Raw genomic sequence first — 23685 nt, 5'->3', positions numbered from 1 at the left:
CAAGAAGTACAAACCCCTGGAACTGCAGCCCAGGAAAATATGTACTATGCACTGCCAGCTCAACAAGCGTGAGGAGAACCTGAAGACCAAGCAGCAGCAATGGAAGTAATGGTTGTGATCACCATCGAAGTACACAGTCGAGACCTGAGCATTGTGGTGTCAATAGAAAACAAACTGGCTAGGAAGAAAAAAAGGAAATACTGAAGGGAGTCCTTCAAGTTAAAGCAGAAGGATGATAAAGAGCAACAAAAACCATACAAAAATATAAAACTCCTTGGTAAAGGTAAACATATAGATAAATTTAGAATTATGTAGTATTGTAATGTAAGTGCATAAATCACTTTTAAATCTGGTACAGATTCAAGAAAACAAAAGCAAGCATAAAAAGTAATTATAAATTTATGTTAATAAATATGCAATGTTACAAGAGATAATTTATGTCTCAATAACATAAAGTGGGTGAGGCAGAACTGTAAAGGAGCAGAGTTTTTATATGTGATTAAAGTTGTTTTCAGTTTAAAACATATTATTATAACTTTAAAATATTTTATGTAATTACAGTGATAACCACAGAGAAATTATAGAATATACACAAAGGGAAATGAGAAGGGAATCAAAATATGTCAGTACCAAAAAAATCAGCAAAACGCAAAATAAGGCAGCAGGATGGAGAGAGGGACAAAAAGTTTATAAGATACAGAAAACAAAATGGCAATATAAGTCCTTTCCTGCCTATAATTAATTTATATGTAAATCGATTAAATGTACCAATTAAAAGACACATTGGTTGAATGGATAAAAAACAAGAACCAACTAATATGCCGTCTACAGAGACATGCTATAGGTCTAAAGACACACATAGGCTAAAAGCGAAAGGATGGAAAAAATATTCCATGCAAACAGGAACCTAAAGAGAGCAGAGGTGGCCATACTTAGATAAAATAGACTTTAATACCAAAACTATCATATGAGACAAAGAAGGACATTGCATGATGATAACAGGGTCAATTCACCAGGAAGATATAACAGTTATAATATACATGCACCTAACATTAGAACTCCCTAATATATGAAGCAAACATTGACAGAACTGAAGGGAGAAAAAGACAGCAACACAATAATAGTAGGATACTTCAATATTCCACTTTCAGTTATGGATAGAACAGCCAAACAGAAGATCAATAAGAAAACAGAGGACTTAACACTATAGAATAATTGAACGAAACATATACAGAACACCTCACCCAACAATAGCAGAATACACATACTTCTCAAGTGCACATGGACATTCTCCAAGGTAGTCCATATGTTAGGTCACAAAACAAGTCTTAGCAAATTTAAGAAGTCTGAAATCATACAAAGTATCTCTGACCACAATGGAATGAAATTAGAAATCCACAGCAGAAGGAAAAAACACAAGTATGTGGAAATTAAACAACATACTCTTAAACAACAAATGGATCAAAGAATAAATCACAAGTGAATTTAGAAAACACTTAGAGACAAATGAAAAATACAACATACCAAAACTTACGGGATGCAGCAAAAGCAGTGATAACAGGGAACTTTATAGAGATAAACACTTGCATTAAAAAGAAGAAAGATCTCAAATCAATAATCTAATTTTATACCTTGAAGAAATAGGAAAAGAACAAACTAAACATAAATTTAGCAGAAGGAAAGAAACAATAAAGATTAAAGGAGAGGTAAATGAAATAAAGAATAGAAAAACAATAGAAAAAATCAATAAATCCAAGAGTTGGTATTATCAATAAAACCAATAAAACCAACTGAATGTTTGTGTCCCCTCACCTAAATTCATATGTTGAAGCCCTGACCACCAAAGTGATGGTATTTGGAGGTGGGGCCTTTGAGAGATAATTAGGTTTAAATTAGGTCATGAGGGTGGGAGCCTCTTGATGGGACTAGTGCCCTCGTAAGAAGAGGGAGAGAGAAATCTATTTCTTCATGCACATGCATGACAAAAGGCCACCTTAGTACCCACGAAGAAGGCAGCTATCTGCAAGCTAGGAAAAGGGTTCTCACCGGAACCTGACTATGCTGGCACCCTGACATGGACTTTCAGGCTCCAACACTGTGAGAAATAAAGATCTGTTTTTTAAGCTATCCATTCTATGATGTTTTATTTTGGCAGCCCAAGCAGGCTAAGACATGGTCTTTTAAAAAGATCATAAAAATCGACAAACCCTTATCTAGATTAGCTAAGAAAAAGAGCTAGAAGATTCAAATAACTAAAATTAGAATTGAAAGAGTAGATAGTGGGCTTCCCTGATGGCGCAGTGGTTGGGAGTCCGCCTGCTGATGCAGGGGACGCGCGTTCATGCCCCGGTCCAGGAAGATCCCACATGCCGCGGAGCGGCTGTGCCCGTGAGCCATGGCCGCTGAGCCTGTGCGTCCAGAGTCTGTGCTCCGCAACGGGAGAGGCCACAACAGTGAGAGGCCCGCGTACCGCAAAAAAAAAAAAAAAAAACACTCAACAAACTGGGAAAAGAAGGAAACTACCTCAACATGATAAAAGCCATATATGAAAAGGCCACAACTAACATCATATTCAACCACGAAAGACTGAGTTTTTCCTTTAAGGTCAGAAACAAGGCGAAGTGGAGCGACTAAGCCCGTGCGCCACAATTACTGAGCCTGTGCTCTACAGCCTGCGAGCCACAACTACTGAGCTGACGTGCCACAACTACTGAAGCCTGCATGCCTAGAGCCTGTGCTCCGCAACAAGAGAAGCCACTACAATGAGAAGCCTGCGCACTGCAATGAAGAGTAGCCCCCGCTCACTGCAACTAGAGAAAGCCCATGCGCAGCAATGAAGACACAACGCAGCCAAAAATTAAAATTAAGTAAATGAATTTTAAGAAAAGCAATTAGGATTAAAAGTGTCCATTAAAAAAAAAAAGAAACAAGGTAAAGATGCCCCCTCTCTCCACTTGTATTCAACTTAGTACCGAGTGTCCTAGCCAGAGCAATTAGAAAAGAAAAAGAAATAAAAGGCACCCAATTCCGAAAGGAAGAAGTAAAATGATCTCTGTTCACAGATTCCATGATCGTATATGTAGAAAACCCTAAAGACTTCATGCACACACACAAAAGAACCCTGTTACAATTAATAAGTAATTTCAGCAAAGTAGCAGGACACAAAATCAACATACAAAAATCAGGTGTATTTCTATACACTAATAATGGCTAATGTGAAAAGAAAATTAAGAAAACAATCACATTTACTATGGCATCAAAATGGATAAAATACATAGGGATAAGCTTAACCAAGGAGGTGAAAGACTTGTACACTGAAAACTATAAAACATTGCTAAAAGAAATCAAAGAAGACACAAATAAATGGAGACATCCTGTGCTTATGGTTTGGGAGACTTAATATTGGTAAAATGTGCATATTACATAAAGCGATGTTAAGATTCAATGCAATTCATATAAAAAACCCAATGTCATTTTTTTGCAGAAGTAGAAAAAAAATCCTAAAACTCATACGAAATTTCAAGGTACCCTGACTAGCCAAAATAATCTTGAAAAAGATCAAAGTTGGAGGCCTCACATTTCCTTATTCCAAAACCAGCTACAGTGCAACACCAACTGAGACAGTCTGGTACTGGCATAAAGGCAGATATACAGACCCATGAAACAGAGACTAGAGCCTATAAATAAACCCTTGCCTATATAGCCAAATAATTTTTGGCAAAGATGTCAAAACTACAAAATAGGGAAAGATAGTCTTTTCAACAAATGGTACTAGGAAATCTGTATATTTACATGCAAAAGAATGAAGTTGGACACTTACCTTATACCATGGACCAAAATTAAAATAGGTTAAAGACCTAAATGTATAAAACCACTAGTGGAAAACATAGGAGAAAAGCTTCAGGACATTGGATTTGGCAACGATTTCTTGAATGTGATACCAAAAACACAGACAATAGAAGCAAAAATAGACAAATGGGACTATATCAAACTTCAAAACTTATGTGTGTCAAAGGAAACAATCCACAGAGTGAAAAGGCAATCTGTGGAATGGGTGAAAATATTTGCAAATCATATATATGATAAAGGGTTAACATTCAGAATACATAGGGAATTTCTAAAACTCAACAAGAAAACAAATAACCCTATTAAAAATGGGCAAAGGAGTTCAATAGATAGATAGTGCTCCAAAGAAGATATACAAATGGCGAACAAGCATATGAAAAGATACTCAACAGCACTAATCATAAGAGAAATGCAAATCAAAATCACGAGATATCACCTCACACCTATTAGGAAGGCCACTGTCAAAACAAGAAACTAAGTGTTGGGGTGGATGTGGAGAAACTGAAACGCTGCTGCCGGGAATGTAAAATGGTGTAACTCCTATGAAGGGCAGTGTAAAGGTTTCTCAAAAAACTAAACACAGAGCTGCATATGATCCAGCAAACCCATTTCTGGGTGTATATCCAAAAGAATTCAAAGCAGGATCTTTAAGAGATGTTCATTAAAACATTATTTACAGTAGCCAAGAGGTAGAAGCAACCCAAATTCCATTAACAGCTGAATGGATAATCAAAATGTGGTTCATACAATACATACAATGGAATATTATGCAAACTTAAAAAAAGAAGAAGATTCGATCACAGTCTACAAGGATGAGCCTCAAGGACGTTATGCTAAGTGAAATAAGCCAGCATAAAAGGACAATTACTGTATGAGTCTACTCATATGAGGTATCTAAAGTAGTCAAATCATAGAAACAGAAAGTAGAAATGTGATTGCCAAGTCCTGGAGAAAGGAGGGAGGGAGAATGAATGTTTAGTGGGTAAACAGTTTCAGGTTAGCAAGATGAAATAGTTCCAGAGATCTGTTGTACAACAATGTGAACGTAGCTTAATGCCGCTGAACTTAAAAATGTTTAAGATGGTAAATTTAATGTTTTTTTTTAACCACAATAAAAAAAACCAAACAAATCTGAGCTATTATTAATTTTAGGCTTTTTCCTCCCATGAATATATACTTTCCCCCAAAACTGGACCACATTGTACATGCTGTTTTATAACAGGTTTTGCCCATTGACTACAGAGTGAAAACTTTCCAAGTTTATTCCCTATTCTTCTAGGTCATTCAGAAAGGCTGTTTAGTATTCCAATATGTGAACCTACCACATTAACCAATTTCCTGTTGTTGGACACTGGATTGAATTATTTTACTCTTATGAACAATACTATGTAGCTAAATCATGTTATGCCTTTTAAATAGTTTTAATATCAGCTTCTCTCTCTCCTTCTAGTCAGCTCTCAGCTGTTACACTTCTCCCCTTCTAATCTGTGATCAGATAATCAACCTAGTTAAATCAGTTTACTTGTAATAAAACCTTATATACGATTCTGTCCCTTGCTCTGAGTCCGAGGTAAAAGGGACAGCTGTTGTAGAAGCTGTGAAGGGAGGCTGTTTATGCTTATTTTGGGTCTACTTTCAGCTCGACCAGCTCTGCTAGAATCGGTTCTTGCCTCACTGAATAAATCCAGACTGTGAAAAAAAAAAAAAAAAATCCAGATGGTGGCACTTGCTCTCGTGCCTTGCGGTTGCCTTTTCCCTTCCACTCTCTTACGGTCTTGAAACTCAATCTACCTTTATGCCTGGCCACCACCTCAGTGTTACCTGTTTCTGATTTTCTGAAGCCCTGCTGCCCCTTAGGGCCTGTCTAGGAGTTCCTGGCCTCCTTGGACTCCTGATACCAGTATGCATGCATACTGCTGACTTCTACTTTATGGACTTCTTTGCTTCAGTTTCTCACACTTTTAAGGAACTCATAGCACCTATTTGTACTTTTTGACAAGTGCACTATCTGACAACTTTGGATCTCATTTGTGTGTGTGTGTGTGTGTGTGAGAGCACAGAAAATAGACTTCCAACAATTACAACTCCCAAATTGCATATTACTAAGTAGCCTAAATGTAGTTGGATAGGCTAGTTTCCCAAACTTGCCTGAAGGATCTCATGGGTCACTTGGTAAAAAAAAAACACATTCCCAAGCCTAGCCCAATGGATATATTATTTAATCAGTACCCCAGGTGATCCTTACAGTCAGGCAGATTTAGAAACACTGGGCCCTTAATCTGCATCCTCAGAGCTTCCAGGACATTGGGAAGTTCAATTGGGACCCAAGGGAGCCTGGTAAGCCTGTAACCAACCTAACGGTAGCACAGGGTTCATTCCATCAGGGTAGGACAACTCTAGGAGTCAACTGTGTTGAAAAAAACATTGGAAAGTCTTTAGAGCTTACGACCAAAGCAGGAACTTAGGGTCTATTTATCACTTCTATACCAAGGATGGTTTCAAACATACACCCCCTTGAGTAGATTTTATTCTAAATGCTGGGGTTCCACAACTGTTAGTTTGAGTCATACAGTTCTTCAAAAAGTGTAACAGAGAAACTGGATCCCATGAGGATTAAACCCTTTGCATATATGCTAAAATCACGTGGAGTGCATATCTTTTAATAGTTTTTACTTTCACTTAAAAAAATGACTTCAATGCCAGATCTGTGTCAGGAAACTGTTCTCACAGTGCTAGCTGTGTAATTTTTGAGGCTTGAGAAAGGAACACAGAACTCTGACACATATGCTTCAACTCATGACAGGTCTCTGGGTATTTGGATCAACCATATGTAAGATATACAAGATATTACTCCCTCAATCTGAGGACACAGGGAGATCCAAACATGTCTGAGAATTCTAATAGAAACTCTAGAAACAGCTGGTGAATCCTCACCGCTCTACATAAACTATTTGGGGGAAGCAGGGAGAAGATTACTGAAAATTTTAATTTCCTTGTTGGAAATTTCCAAATTTATTATAATAAACATATTTTATAAAAAAGTGTTTTAAGAAATATACCACAAAGGAATAAGAGCATACCATAATAATGTAAATGGAGGCGGAAGAAAGCAGCCTAGATTTGTTCAAAAACTTTTTTCCAGTTATAAGTCCCTTCTCTGTTACTTAAAAAAAAATTCTAGAGAAGATGCATCTTGAATAAAGAGTTATTCGTTAGTTTAAAAAAAATGCTTTTCGGGCTTCCCTGGTGGCACAGTGGTTAAGAATCTGCCTGCCAATGCAAGGGACACAGGTTTGAGCCCTGGTCTAGGAGGATCCCTCATGCCGCGGAGCAACTCAGCCCGTGTGCCACAACTACTGAGCCTGAGCTCTAGAGCCCACAAGCCACAACTACTGAGCCCCCATGCCACAGCTACTGAAGCCTGCACGCCTAGATCCCGTGCTCTGCAACAAGAGAAGCCACGGCAATGAGAAGCCCGTGTACCGCAACGAAGACCCAACACAGCCAAAAACAAATAAATAAATAAGTAAATAAATTTATATTAAAAAAAAATGCTTTTCAAAAATGCAGCTAGAAAAACTAGCTTGATCATAAGTATCATTAAACTTGCCAATAATGTTGCTGTTTATAGTTGAAAAAAGCTTCCTAGTCCTTTTTTAATTTTCCTGATTTTCTTTCAATTAAAAAAACAAAGTAATGCATGTACATGGTAAAATATTCAAACAGTTCAAAATGGTATATAAAGTATTTCTCCTAACTCAGACACCAATTCTTTTCCCAGAGGTAATCATTGTTAGCAAGTTTCTTAAATATTCTTCCAGAAATGCTTTATGCAACTACAAAGGATATTTATATACTATTTATTCACAGGAGATCATAATTTCTACTCCTCTTACAATCCATCCACTTGATGGGATAATGTGAGGAAAAAATAGAATTACATAAAAATTAGGCCAAGATAAAAATTAGCCCAGAATTGTTGAAGAAAACTCAAATGGTCCATGAGAGAGCCAAAACTGAGGAGGAAAAAATATGAGGGGAAAATGCTTCTTAGGTCTTAAAAAGTTTTCACCCTTTAAAAATTGTTATTTCTCTCTTTAAGAGAATCTTCTTTAACATGAAGTTTAAAGTCATGCTACTGATGTTTATTTGGTAAGTAGGCTAAACATTTAAGCATTTTTTCTCTGCTGGTTCTAGAAATTATCTCCTTCCTTTTAAAAAAAATGTTTAAATGTAAAATTTTAAATGGTAAGAGAGTAAAGTGATGTAGAATAAGAAAAGTACTTTATTCACTGCACCCTGACAGTTTTTTCAGTTCCATTCATAATTATAGCAAAAAAAAAAAAAAAAAAAAATCCGTTGCTGAGTTTTTGTTGTTTTACTTAAATAGTTACACTCAAGAAAATGCTAAATATAAAAACTCCTATTATTGAAAGTTTATACTTCTTATAAATATATATGTATATATATAATATATATGTATGTATATATATATATCTGCCCTTTCATATGAACCACTCAAAACAATTTTAAAAGCTGTTCTTTTCTGTATTTAAAATTACTCGTTTAAATATTTAGAAGTTCCACAGGAGGTGGCTTTAATGGAATTTTTCCCAGAGTAAATTTCTTGGATTGAAATTGTTCCTGTTCTTCTGCTGTTAGTTGATCCCTGGGTGTGAATAATACATTATCTGTTGTGGTGCTGCCATTTGAGAATGAGAGAGAGGTGGATATGCTGCTGTTTCCAAAGGTGTCACTGGATGACTTGGAAAAAGCAGTGTGAGACTGTGAGCCTGGACTACCAAAACCAGCTGAAGAACTGCTGCTTCCAAAGGCTGGGGCCTCTGGAGCTCCAACAGGTCCTGCTGCCGTAGAAGCTGGAAATCCTGAAAATCCGGATGATCCAAAACCAGAAGCTGCAGGGCTTTTAAATGAAAATGAAGCAGCAGATGTGATCTGGGGTTTCCCAAGTCCAAAAGCTGGAGTAGAAGCAGTGATGGCAGAACTGGCGGAGGGTACAGCTCCAAATGCTGGAGTACTCCCAAACACAGAAGGGCTTCCAGAAGGCGCAGTAGCAAATCCAGAGCTTGGTTTAAAACTAAAATTCTGAGCACTAATGCTGTTGTTGTTATTCACTGGAAAACCTACAAAAACCAGAAAAAGAAAAAAAGAAGCTATTAATCAGAAAATGTAGCTATATTACTACTCCCCACCCGCCCTTTTTTTTCTTATTTCTGCCATATTTAGATGATAATTAACTTATTGGAAGGAAGAGAAAAGTAAAAATGAGAAACTAGGACAAACCCACTAAACCCTGTTGTCCTGTCTTTCTGTTACATTGATCTCATTTGCACCATAATTTACACTCAAGGAGGCAGCTCTTGAGAAACCTCAGGGATTAGGGAGTAAACCTTCACTTCACCTGTCCCCTCATCTCATCGGAACTGTCATTTGAGGACAATACTATGCTGTTATATACAGGGACAACAAAGTCCTCAAAGGTGCTGCTACCCTAACTATGTATTACTATGGAAGTCTTGAAAAACCATTCCTAAAATATACTTCTAAAGCCTGAGCCATAGGGTCTTTCAAAGACCATGCCCATTCTGAATCCCATTTCGCAAATGCTTGATGAGCCAAATTCTTTGAAGCTCTATTATGGAAGGTGGTAGAGTTTGCAAGAGTGACTTAAAATGGCACTAAACAAAACTTCAGGCTTTATATTTGAAACCTATAAAATCCTATTTTTTTGAATCAGTGAAGTCCTTCATTACTTTGTCACTTACCTGGTGACCCAAACGTTACTGATGGCCTACTGCCAAATCCAAATGCAGGTGCTGCTTGATTTACTCCACCCTTTATATCAGAGAGCTATTAAAAAAAAGGTAGGCAAGTGAGTAATTCTCAAGTACCTTTTCTATACACTTTATAGCCAAATTCAATTTTTAAAATGTGCACTTAAAAACGTCTTCATTTTGTTTAATACAGAAAAATGCCTACAAGTGAATGTTCATAGAAAAAAATGGGCCAACCTCAATGAGTTCGAAGTGATTGTGCGGCTGATGAATTATGAATGATTTTAATTTTACTTATGCTTTTAAAACACTTTCTAAATTTCTTCAATGAACACATATTAAAATCAGGAAAATACTTTTTAATTCTAGATTTTAGTTTCTACTGGTTGATCTGCATTTATCAAAAAACCTAGATATTAGGTAAAGGACCTTTAGAGGCTACTCAGTCTACTTACTCAAATGCTTGAACTGAAGTTAATTCGCAATTACATTATTAAAAGCTTACCACTAAAATCTATTAATCTATTCCCTGAAAATATTTTATGCTCTTGCTATTTTCTGCTCTAGAAATGTCTTTCGTCTCTGCTTACTGAAATCTTAATCTCCTTTTCAAGGAACTGTTCACTTAATCCTTACCTCTAAGAAGTCTTCCCTCATCAACCTAAGCACATAAGATTTCTCTCATTTTAAAACCCTATTGGCATTTTTTCTTTAAAAACAAAATCAACTTTACTGAGGTACAGTTTACATAAAATAAAATGCATCCATTAAAACAATCTATCTATATCTTGATGAGTTTTGACAAACTTATAACCACAACTACAATCAAGATTTAGAATATTTCCATCACCCATAAAAGTTCCCTTGTGTTCCTTTCCAGTCAACACTCTCCCAAGCTCTGGCCCCAGGGAACCATTCACCTACTTTCTATTACTAGAGATGAGGTTTGTCTTTTCTAGAGTGTCATATAAATGGAATCATATAGTATGTACTTTTTCTTTTTTTCGTCTAGCTTCTCTCCCTCAGTCATTAACAGGTATGTGGATAAACAAATTATATCCATATAATAGATTAAAGGAATAAAGAATAAACCACTTGGCAGGGACTTCCCTGGTGGTCCAGTGGTTAAGAATCGCCTTCCAATGCAGGGGACGTGGGTTTGATCCCTGGTTGGGGAACTAAGATCCCACATGCCGCGAGGCAGCTAACCCTGCACGCCGCAACTACTGAGCACGCGGGCAACAACTAGAGAGAAGCCTGCGCCTTGCAATGAGGAGCCTGCGCAATGATGAGCCTGGGTGCCGTAGTGGAGGATCCCGCATGCCGCGATGAAGATCCCGCTAACCGCAACTAAGACCCGACACAGCCAAAAATAAAATAAATAAATAAATATTTTAAAAAAACCAATCACTTGGCATGAAGAATTGACACGTGGTAAGCCAGTTGTAGTGGGCTGTCCAAGATTCTCACCTACAGAAGGGCCCCTAGGAAGGTGGCAAAGGACATGGAACTTCCAACCTTAAAGGAAGCTCTGTAGTTCTCTGGACTCAGTTATCCCTTCTACATCAGCAATGGTGATGGCGGGCCATCTCTCATCTAGAGAAAAAATACTTCCGAGGAGTCCTACTGAATTCAAATGGCATTACAACAACTGAAAGGTAGAAGAAATTAGCTTGCACAAGAGTCTAGTCATTTGCGGGGGGTGTGAGGAATTGGGACATTGGGGTTGACACATATACACTATTGACACCATGCATAAAATAGACAACTAATGAGAACATACTGTATAGCACAGAAAACTCTACTTAATGCACTGTGGTGACCTAAATGGTAAGGAAATCCAAAAAAGAGGGGATAGATGTATATGTACAGCTGATTCATTTTGCTGTACAGTAGAAACTAACATAACATTGTAAAGCAACTATACTCCAATAAAAATTAATTAAACAAAAATAAAATGCAATGCCCCCCAAAAAAAGAGTCTAGTCATTTAGAAGCACATATTTAAAAAAAGAGTAGGGGGACTTCTCTGGTGGTGCAGTGGCTGAGAATCCGCCTGCCAATGCAGGGGACATGGGTTCGACCGCTGGTCTGGGAAGATCCCACATGCCGCAGAGCAACTAAGCCTGTGTGCCACAACTACTAAGCCTGCGCTCTAGAGCCCGTGAGCCACAACTACTGAGCCCGCGCGCCACAACTACTAAAGCCCATGTGCCTAGAGCCCGTGCTCCACAACAAGAGAAGCCACCGCAATGAGACGTCCGTGCACTGCAACGAAGAGTAGCCCCCTCTCGCCACAACTAGAGAAAGCCCACACGCAGCAAAGAAGACCCAACACAACCAAAAATAAATAAATAAATTTAAAAAAAAAAAAGAAAGGAGTCGGGACTTTCAAACAGTCATTCACTAACTTTAGACAGCTACTACTCTCATAGCCTTTTTCAGAAAGTACAAAGAAAAACCACCTCGTAGACTGGAAATATCAAATTCTAAATGTAAATATCTTATTTAAAAATAATATTCTTAAGAACTTCTTATGGGGGTAGCAAAATAAACTATTGACAGAGATAATGAATATGCTGCAGTAGGATCATGTATCTTTGGGGACAAGTGGGCATGTATCTCCTAAAGGCATTTCTGTATAAGACAAGGAACATATGGTCCTTCAGTCACAAAAGTATACATTAGTCTAAATATGCATTCATATTTTTCAAAGCAATTTCTTTTTAAATGCTGATAACCTGGCATACTTGAATTTATGTAATATTTTCCAATGTTTAAAACTAGTACCACCAAAGTTAAACACCTTATCCTAAAAATAGTTTTAGAAAAGCATAATTATCTGTGCTTTTCTGACTAAGGAACAGAGACAAAACAATTCCAGGACCGTGACTCTAAATGATAATATAGTTCTTGAGAATGTGTGTATCACAATTCTTGACAGAGAATTTTAGCTTTGCTGTCCAAATCCAAAGTGAAATTCTGCAAAAAAGCAATAGATAAGACGTTTCCCTGTAGAAAATTCTCCAATACTCACCAAAGCTATTGTAGTTGATGTATTTAGACTTTTCAGTTCATTTACCCGGTTCCTCCACTGATTTATTAACTGTTGGATGGAATGTAGCTGGAGAGAAGACAGAAAAATGATGAGTCAATATTGAGTGTTTAAGATAATCTCTCCAACAACTTCATGTTTGTATTTCCAAAGTCACAATAAATTTATAAAACATTTTTACAACACATAACTTGTAAAATTTGCATTGACCTACCCCTACTTGCTAAAGATACTCCAGCTGTAGACCCCCTTCCCTGTTCTCCAACTCCTTGTATCACCTAGTTAAAATCACAAGTACCTGGCAGTACAGAGACAAACATGTGCACTAGTTGAAACACATGATATTGACTGTAGACAATAGAAAAATACATGATTTATGTCATTTCCTTTAGGAACTGAACTTATTCAAGCCCAGCTTTTCAATTTTTTGATATTTGATATATGAGAATGTTAATCTATATACAACACTGCATTTTATTTAAGTTTGTTTTTCTAGCATTCATTGTGGTGTCTGCACCTAAGACATACTCCATAGATGTTTGCCAAATAATGAAAGGTATGATTTCTGGGACTGATTGCTGGATAACCCGTAATAAAAATAATGACATTCCTAGTTACTACAGTCAAAGTATATTATCACCATTTTAGATAACCAACCAATTTCAAAGAAATTCTAAATTTTAATTTAGAATATAAAAATAGCCTCGTTCTGAAAAAAAATTATAGACCTCATCCACTTTGCCAACACAGAAGCAAGCCACTACAGAGAAGACAATAATTAACAGCTAATCGGTTAGGTAGATGAATAGGAAACAAACTTACATAACTCTGTAAGTTATTGCTGGTTAAGAAGTTATGGTATTCAAGTCTCAACTCCTCTGGTGAAATATCTGTAAAACCTGAAGTGAGGAATCAATTGGAATCTTTAAATACCAATACTTTTGATAGTAGAGTAAAATAAGAGGTACTAGACAGGAAAATATGCTAATCTTGATCATTAGAAAAATTTCATAATCATAAGGAAAAAATTCAAAGCCTATACTCTATTTAATAAAGTATAAAATTAGAATAAAATGTAGTTGTTATCTGATCTTTGAAGGGGAAAAATTTTCTAAAGATAAATGGAGTGGAAGGAATAATAAACAAAAGAAACAAGAAAGAATTGACTACATATACATTCATACTTCTAAAAAAAATATTCTGTAAGTCAGAAACTACAATAGCAAAATTGAAAGGCAAACAGTAAACTGGGAAAACCATAATTGCAACATATATGACAGGATAAGAGCTAACATCAATGTATAAATAGCTATTACAAATCAGTAAGAAAAATAAGTTAGTATGGGCAAAGATAATGAATGGGCAATTCACAAAACAATTCAAATAGCCAGTAAATAAATGAAATTAAAAAGTTCACGCAAAAAAAAAAAGTTCAATTTAAAAATACAACTTAAATAGAGATACAATGCTTTATTTATCAGACTGACAAAAATTAATAATGAATAATTGTTATTAAGGATGTGGTGAAATGGACATTCTCCTAAGTTGCCATTATGGAAATCAAAAAGGTAAACTTTTCTGGGAAGAAAATTGTCAATAAATGTCAAATGCCTTAAAAATGCTCATACCTTTTGATCTTAGAATTTCTAGGATTTAACCTCAGGAAATAATTAAATGTATAAACAAAGGGTGTTACATAAAAAGATGTTCATTCTAGTATTTTTAGTAATGGAGACACTGAAAACAAAGCAGAATACAACACTAGGTTATGATTCCTAATTATACATATAAATAAGAAATATGTGTGCACATGTTTTGAAAGAAATACACTAAAATGTTACAGTTGTTATCTCTGAGATTAGTTGATCTTTATTCACATATTTCTGTATTTTCCAAGTTTTCTATGGCAACAGCTGTAACTTTCATAATTAGGAAAACTTTTTAAGAAAGGGAGAAGAAGTTCAGGATATTTTTCTACAGAGAATTATTTATAACCAGACACCATTAACTCCAAAGACCCTTACCTCAGAATAAAGAAAAGACTAAACATTCAAATCAGAATCCTGGAGCTCTCTAACAACTTGTCTTTACCACCTTTATTAACTGCTCAGGCCACAAAACCTAGAATCACTTTCCATTTCTCTCTTTCCCCATATCTAATTAATAAGCCTCTTGCCAGTACTAGCTCCAAAACAGAACACGAATTTTGACCTATTTTGTCTCCACTGCTAGTAACTCTCGGTCATCAGCAGTTGTCTCCTAACTCATTGCCCTGCCGCTATTTTGCCCCCCAACATACCATTTCTTTTCATACAACAGTCTAAGTGAGCTTTTTAAAAATTAATTAATTAATTAATTTTAATTATTTATTTTTTGCTGCATTGAGTCTTTGTTGCTTGTGCGCGGGCTTTCTCAAGTTGCAGTGAGCAGGGGTTGCTCTTTGCTGCTGTGCGCAGGCTTCTCAGTGTGGTGGCTTCTCTTGTTGCGGAGCACAGGCTCTAGGCGCACGGGCTTCATTAGCTGTGGCACGTGGGCTCAGCAGTTGTGGCTCGCGGGCTCTAGAGCGCTGGCTCAGTAGTTGTGGCACATGGGCTTAGTTGCTCCGCGGCATGTGGGATCTTCCCGGACCAGGGCTCAAACCCATGTCCCCTGCATTGGCAGGCGGAGTCTTAACCACTGTGCCACCAGGGAAGTCCCTAAGTGAGCTTTTTCTAATCAGATCATATCCCTCCTCCTGCTCAAAGCTCTTTCTGGCTTCCTAGTGCAATTAGGCCCAACATAATCTGGCCCCTGGCTGCCTCTCTCTGGCCTTATGTCATATTACTCTTTCTCTTATTTACTCTCCTCTGGCAAATTCAGGCCTTGCTAGACGAAATACATGGCAACCTTGTTTCCACAAGGGCCTCTGCACTAGCTATTGTACTGTAAGCAACATTTTCCCCCAAATCTTCCCATAAGTGACATCTTCTCTTCATTCAGGACTCAGCTCCAATACTGCTTCCTAAGAATAGATAACCACTCTCTGTGAAGAAACATTATCCCTCTGGCTACTTTCTCCTCCTTCCATCTGTTACTCATCTGAACCATGAAGACAGAAAATGATTTGAGTGACTATTTCCTCAATTCTTTCAAGGGTGGTACAAATGTAGTATCATTCTAGCTGCACAGGAAAAATTAATTCATTATAATGGATGCCTACAGACAGTGATTCTCCAACTTTCTGGTTTCAGGACCCATTCACATTCTTAAAAATAAATAAGGATGGCAGACCTTTTGCTTACATGGGTTACATAAATCAATATTTACCATATCTGAAATGAAAACTGAAAAATTGTACAAAATATTAATTCACTTAAAAATAAGAAATATATCAACATAAATGAAGAAACTATTTTCCAAAACAAAAAATAAAAATTTAGTGACATTGTCTTATGTTTGTAAATCTCTTTAATGTATGGCTTCATAGAAGACTGTTGGATTATTATATCTGCTTCTGCTGTTCAATCTGCTTCAACCTGTTTCAGTATATTGCCTGGTTCAAGTATATGAAGAAAAACTGTTCTCACACAGATGTGTAGCTGGAAAAGGATGACTTTAATGGCCTTTTCAGATAATTGTGGATATCCTTCTTGATACTATACCAAAACTTGACAGACAGTAGTTTCTTAAAGGTTAGCTATAATGTGGACTCAAATCATATTAATGAAATCATATTAATAAACCAAAACTATTAATTGTTTTATCTTGCACTTAGAAAGGATTTTTCAAACATGCATAATTTTGTAACGTCACACATTGGTCATCTGGAAAATATTGGTTCACTGAGTTATCCAGAACCTCCAAATGTTGGCACATGTCATCTTACAATATCAAAAAATTTGTTAATGTTACTTTGTGTGTGCTTCCCATTTTGTCACATAGAATATTTAAAAGGTGTACACTTAAGGGTCAATATTTAATAAACTTAATAATTTTTACCTCTTCATCAAGGACATTCTTAAGTGAAAATGGCATTAAAATGTTTTTTATTGACTATTATAATCTGCTAGTACAGTTTGTTGCCCGTGCCTCATCAAAGCTTTTGTACGAACAGTGCAAATGTCAACACAGTGAAAATGCCAATTAATGTCTTAGTATTATTATGAAAATATTTCTAAACTTGTACAGCCCCTAAAAGGATTTTAGCAATAGGGTTGCCAGATTTAGGCAAAAAAAAGAGGATGCTCAGTTAAATTTGAATATTTGACAAACAACAAATACTTTAAAAGTACAAGTATGTCCCAGGAATTCCCTGGTGATCCAGTGGTTAGGACTTGGCGCTTTCACTGCCGTGGGCCCGGGTTCAATCCCTGGTCTGGGAGCTAAGATCCCACAAGCTGCACGGCGCAGCCAAAAAAAAAGTATAAGTATGTTCTAAATACTATATGGGATATTCATATACTAAAAATACTGTTTATCTGAAATTTAAATTTAACTGGATGTCCCATATTTTATCTTACAACCCTGCTTATGGATCTACATTTCACACTGAGAACCACTGCTCTAGGGCATTAGGCATTATGTTCAATTCTGAACTTTTTAAAAAAGGCTTAACACTTATTTTCTTTACAGAAAAATCACTATCTAAAATTATCTTATTTATTTGTATTACTTATTGCCTCCATCCCTCAAGAACATAAACTTCATAAGGGATGGATCCTATCTATCTTACTCATTGCTATATCTCTAGCACCTAGAATGAGGCCTGGCACAAAAGAAATTCAATAAGTATTTGTTGAATGATTAAGTAAATAAACAACTAAGGAGTGGTGTGACACAAATGCTCACAGAGAATGAGCAGATAGAGCAGAGACAGACAGAAATCCCAGAGTTCTGAGAGACTGAAAGGGCTCTCATCTTCTAGGCACTTGCTGTTCAACTTAATAGGGCCCAGGACCACCCAGAGGAGGCTTATAAAACTGTGGTGGTCTAACGCAAGAGGGAGGGGATATGGGGATATATGTATGCATACAGCTGATTCACTTTGTTATACAGCAGAAACTAACACACCATTGTAAAGCAATTATACTCCAATAAAGATGTCAAAAAAACAAAACAAAAACAACTGTGGTGGTCTAGCTTTCAGCCCAAAAAGGGCGATGGACAAAAGAAAATGGGAAGGAAAGGAGTATTCTAAAGAAATGCTATCTCTGTAGCCCAGCTAAGGCTCCTTACCTTCAAATATTACCCCCAGAATAGATCTCAACATGCTTTATGAAAAATAACTATCCTTAGAAAAAAAGATAGGGGAGAAAGAGAACAGAATCAGGCAGCCAAAGCCTTGGCATAACAGGACTCTTCTATTCACTGCAGGCAGCTAAAGGGTTCTGAAGTTGTATCGACAGGAAACCAAGGAAGCAGAGCCTCTTCTTGGGCTTACAGAATTGGAAAGGTGGTGGTTCCTGATTCTACTAATTTTCCCAAGGGATCTATATATCTTGAACTATATCTTCCAACCTCAATCTCTGAATTATGAAGTTCTGCTAGAATACTCGGATACTTTAAACAATGTCCAAACTCTCCTAACTGTAGCTAAGTTTGTGGTCGATTTCTTTATTTGACATAGTCTTGGTTTTAGAAAATAATAGTTGTAAAACACATTTTAAAAACACATAATTTCTAGTTACCTGAAATATTAGGTTTCTTTTTCACTGGTGAATAAACAGAAAACATCCACTGCCCTGATGATTCCCAAACCTCCATATCTTTTACAATTCCTTCCCTGAAAAAAAAAAAAGGGCGAAAGATCTTTTTCTACTGATTGTTAAAATTTACCATTTATAATTTTCAATGATTGAAATTTTAAATTGTACTAAATATATAATTTTAGATTTTTCCGTTATATTTTCTGAGGAGTGTTCTTTAAAGCAGAAGCTTATAGAAATATGAGCTACATTTCATGATTATAAATAATATCAAAGAAGTTCATAATTTTGGTTTTCCAATACACTGAACCATTAACTGATACATTTACTGAGAACTCAACTATCATACCATACATATCTTAAAGAACTGAAATATAATAAAATACACAATACTAAGTTTAATCTTTCTTTGTTCATTATTAACATCAATGATCATTTAACTGGGAAAGAAAGAACCAGTAAGTAATAAAGAACCATAAAATATTTAAGTGGTTAGGATTTCAGAGATCATTTTGTCTAATTCTCACATTTTGCAAAAAGGGAACAGACCCACGTCCGTGGTTAACTTGTTGGCAAAGTCATGGATATATCTGGGTCTAAATTAAATATTTTCCCCTTATCCAGAATCGCAGAATTAATCAAATAAGAATAACTGATAATAAAATAATAATAAAATTTAGGATTTTTATGATGGCAACATCAAATATAGGAAGGAGGGTTTCTTTTTCCTTTTTTAATTTTTTTAATTTGGTTTTTTACTTTATTTATTTATTTTAATTTATTATATATGGTACATGGTTCAAAATGTTTACAACTAGTCTAATTTAGTTATGGGATGTAAAAGACTAATGAGTATATTTAAGTTCTGTCCTAATTGCTGGGGGCTTGATGGAACAGTTATACACAGCCAGGCACTGTTTTGGCACCAATCATAAATTCTACTATGAATGTTCTCAATAAATGGTAAGAAATCTACTCCACAATAATGAAGGAAATCAAATGAAATGTTTACATGGGCTTACTGAAGTAAAAGTTTTAGAAAGAAGAATACGAGATGCTATAAGTGACCTCCAAGATCACAAGTTGCTTTAAATCACCTCATACTTTGTAAAGAACTCGTAATTTAATATAAGCAGGACTACATTAGAAAGATATTCACAGTATGGTGTTATCAATAGAAAAGTGGAAAAAGCATAATTATCCCCAAGAACTCATTGTATCGATAAAGAAGAATGACATTTTTAAGTGAAATAAAGTCTAGTATGATACCTGCAAAATAGTAGTTATCTCTGATCATGGATTTTTTCCTGCTTTTTGCTTATTCTGATTTTTTAATAATTTAATAAAGTAATAATAACATTACCTCTTTTTTAAGGAAAGTACTGTAGGTACTTTTGAAAAAAAATAAGCAAATGGGAAGGAATTTTTCTGAAGGCTTTCACTTACAGAAGTTTCTTATCATCTTTCTGCCCATCAGAGCTAGGTGAAGCAAATGGGTTCTGAGACCATCCAAACCCCCTGTTCCTGCTAGCTGACGCTCCAGAATCAAAAGGAGCAAAAGATGGCTTTTCTTGATCTTTGCTGCCCCCCCATGGTGTGGATTTGGAGAAACTGGATGGCTGGATAACACTAGAATATCTCTGGCTGGTGGTATTCCATCCTCGTCTGTTACTACCTGAAATAAACAACAAAATAAACAATTTTACTAGCAACTCATTTTTAAAATCTCTTAAAATTTCATTGTAGTTTGTTTTATTATATGTGCAGACATTATGTAAAGATTCAACAAGCACTACATTTCCACTCATTTTTTTTTGCGCTACGCGGGCCTCTCACTGCTGCGGCCTCTCCCATTGTGGAGCACAGGCTCTGGACGCGCAGGCTCAGCGGCCATGGCTCACGGGCCCAGCCGCTCCGCGGCATGTGGGATCTTCCCGGATCGGGGCACGAATCCGTGTCCCCTGCATCGGCAGGCGGATTCTCAACCACTGCGCCACCAGGGAAGCCCTCCACTCATTTTAAATTACAAAACTTTTCACTTTCAATTTATATAGGTAAGTGTAGTATCAACAAATCACATAATGGTCTAAGTTAACAAGATTGAGAAGATTGTAAATCCACAGAAAAATAATGATATATTACTAAATTCAGCTGACCTAAGTTTATTAGGTAAACAACTGTTCGATAATGGAGTGGATAGAAGGCATGTACCGAAATCATAAGCTCCTTCATGATAAAAAGATGTGTCTGTATCATTCTTTGCTCCCCAACTGGGCCCTATATATTAGTAAAATCTGAAAAACAGACAATGTATTGAGAAGTGTATTGAATATAAAAGATTAGAGTCTACCTTCTGTCCTTGAATAGATGGGTAAATCTATTTGACTCAGTATTCTCTCTGAGAAAACAACACCAACCCACCTACCTTCCACAGGGAGATTATAGAGGTAATTTACATATGAATAAAGTGTACTGAGTTCCTCTATTATGAGCAGATTTCTAGTATTCTATAATTATCAAAATGAGCCAACATTTTTATCCTGTCTCTATATTTTACAAAATTTTTTCACTTCTACTGTCTCAATTATTCATCACTTCTTAGTTGGGGTCAAGATAATTCACCTTGTTTCTGACTGAATTAGGAGATATGCCATTAAATATGTATATTAAAAACTCGAGCGATGGGAGATACACTCCTTTATGAAAATTCACCTCCCAATTCTAAAACTGCTTAACGAAACCTAAGAGGAAAGGGGGCAGATTGCTAGACCAGATCCCTCAAGTATGGGTTAATGATATTTTATTTTCCTAGAGTTTCAAATCCTTTGCGGGGACGACACAACTGAAGAAATTCATTCCATCTTTTGTATACAGCTTTTGGTCTTCATACTTACTAATTCCATAAGCATTTATTTGTTTCTGGGCATTAAATACACTGTTTACTTGACTAGTTTTATCTCCACTTTTAAAATCCATTAACATTTATCCATTCAACATTTATTCTCTAATTACTGCATTTAGAGTGAGTCTCAACAGAATGTCATATTACGTTTTGTTGTTCCTGGAAATACTCGCACATTTATCAGATCCTGAGTCTTAATTTTTGGTTTGGAATATTTCACTAGACCAATTTGTGGGTGATGCAAAAAGACTGCCCCCAAGAAGAGGAATCAGACGTGAAACCACAATGTAACACAAGGTTTAAGGGTCAGATGAATAGCCCTAAAGGAGGAAAGAGAAGGGAGAGGTGGTCAGCATCTTGTGGTAACTTTAAGGACTAAGTTTCAGTCCTAAGGAAACCTAACGATTCATCTGACCTCTAAAACCTTGCACTGTACTATGGTTTCATTTCGGACCCCTCCTCTCCTTGAAGACAGTCAATCCTTCTGCATCATCCACAATTGGTTTAGTGAAATATTCCAAAAGCTTCGACAATGACTTAGGCCAGGAAGCAGGTCAACGTAGTCCTGCACCCCCTTCCCTCATAGCCCAGAGTTCTTAACTGAGCATCCCACTCTCGATTTTACCCCAAATTTTATAAGCATGTGCATTTATCTGAGGTTAATGGCTCTGTAGCTTTTATTAGATCTTCAAAGGAGTTTCCCAAAGTTAAGAATCCTGACTTTGACCGCAGTTGCTAGCCTCTCCCTAGAAAAAACGTTTAGAAAAAGTTATATTCAAGGCATCAAGGGGCAAAAGCAAGTACGCAAAAAGGTAGTAAAGTAGTAAAGAAAGGAGGCGTCTGGGTCGACCTATGCCAATTCTGCGAACCACTGCCGCCCAAAGACAAGCTTAAGTTCTGACACGTATTCCTGTTTTTCATTAGTAAACAGGACCAAGCCCATGCCTCCAACCGCTCAACAAAAGCCAACCGAGCTCCTAATAAATGAATAAAAAAGCCGGTGGGCGGGGCGGGCGAGGGGACGACGCGGGCACGTCCGCGTCACCTGACTGGTGCGCCTCGGCGCTGTGCCCAACGGCTGGGCCCACGAGGGACGGCCGTTCGTCGCCGGCTCGGCCCCACGCCAGGCCTTCCCCAGCTCGGCTAGGGGCGAAGGATGGAGGAGAACGTCACCTGAGAACTGCTGCTGCCGTCCTTCGCCCGCACCCCCGGCGCCGGGATGTTCGTTCCAGCACCGATTTCCGAAGCGACACCGGCCTTGAAGGAAGAACTGACAAATGGTCATGGCGACTGCATCACGGACGGAACTGTTTTCAGTCGACACCCTCAGCTAGCAGAGCCCAAAACAGCCGGAGGTCGCGGCTCCGCTACTGTGACGTCATCTTCTCGCGCCTGGGAAAGGCCCTTTATCTCTTGTCCCGTCCCCACTGCGAAGAGAGGCGTGATTTTACCCAATAGGATTTGAGAAAAGTGCGACCGCCCCCCACGCACTGAGCGTGGCCTGGGAAGGCAGGATGATTGAAAGGTTACGTGGAGAAAGGCGTCGAAGACCGTGGTGCAGCATCTCGTTCATCAGGGGAGGCTTGAGGTCCAAAATGAGAGGAAAGAAAGTTGGTCGGGCAAACCCATAACTTCAGCAAGGCCCTGAGAGGAGGATCAGCTGTGGTTTGAGAGGCCGAGTCGTATTTTTCATTTGTAACTGCTGAGAAACTAAAAATCTGCCCAGCCATTCATCAGGATGGGTAACAGTATAAGATAAAGCCAGTTGTAACGTTTACAGGAAAGTTTCTTTTAAGGACAAACTGCAACTAAAAAGTATCATAACAACCCGCGTCTTTGGATACATTCTTACACGGAGAAACCTTGTTCTTTAAAGTCCATGTAAACGTTGCTATTTGAAATTTTATCAGTAAGAATGAAACATTCCACTTTTGCCTGGAGGATCTAAGACACTTTGACACAGAGAAGCAGCTTCTATTTCTAATCAGGTGCAGTGCTGCAGACAAGGGGTTCCTGAAAAGAATATTACTTATTCTCTTAACTTTGTGGTTTCCAAGGGAACATGATCCTACACCCACTTCTCACTCCAGATGTGATGTTGATGCCTCTTTACACCGCTCTGCTTTGCTTTGAGGCTATCAAAACTGTTTCATTTAGATTTTATCTTAACTCCACCTTTCCCACAAATCCTACATCTACCTTTTCCATTGTGTGGTGAGACACCCTACAGTTCCTCTACTGTGCAGTCTCCTTGGTTACAATGCGTCAATAAATCTGACTTTGTTGGCTTACAGGTTCGTCCCCGGTGGTTTAAGATGACTAGCCATTGTTCTTGCTCATATACTTTGTTTGGATTTTGATGACAGCAGAATCTACAGGAGCACTGGGAATAACTGGTGCAAC

The 23685-nt window shown here is 37.3% G+C and overlaps 1 protein-coding gene across 1 annotated transcript; it reads right to left on the bottom strand.

The window, feature by feature from the left end:
- Positions 1-8209: 8209 nt before the first annotated feature.
- Positions 8210-22686, bottom strand: NUP42 (nucleoporin 42). The gene is made up of 7 exons (XM_030857054.3): positions 22456-22686; positions 19827-20055; positions 18363-18457; positions 13519-13595; positions 12679-12765; positions 9633-9717; positions 8210-8990 (listed from the first exon to the last, which is right to left on the bottom strand). The coding sequence occupies exons 1-7, from the start codon at positions 22565-22567 to the stop codon at positions 8413-8415; spliced, it is 1263 nt and encodes a 420-aa protein (XP_030712914.1). The 5' UTR covers positions 22568-22686; the 3' UTR covers positions 8210-8412.
- Positions 22687-23685: the final 999 nt, after the last annotated feature.

This window comes from Globicephala melas, chromosome 9 (genome assembly GCF_963455315.2).
Source record: "Globicephala melas chromosome 9, mGloMel1.2, whole genome shotgun sequence".
Classification (NCBI taxonomy): Eukaryota; Metazoa; Chordata; class Mammalia; order Artiodactyla; family Delphinidae; genus Globicephala; species Globicephala melas.
This window is presented reverse-complemented; position numbering and strand designations above follow the sequence as displayed.

What these genes read in the sequence shown, in the direction of transcription:
- NUP42 (XM_030857054.3), bottom strand. Translation starts at nt 22,567, where the DNA reads ATGACCATTTGTCAGTTCTTCCTTCAAGGCCGGTGTCGCTTCGGAAAT. An exon ending in AAAGATGATAAGAAACTTCT is followed by an intron (nt 18,458 to 19,826) that starts GTAAGTGAAAGC and finishes TTTTTTTTTCAG; the next exon opens with GGAAGGAATTGTAAAAGATA. An exon ending in GCAATAACTTACAGAGTTAT is followed by an intron (nt 12,766 to 13,518) that starts GTAAGTTTGTTT and finishes TCTTCTCTCCAG; the next exon opens with CTACATTCCATCCAACAGTT.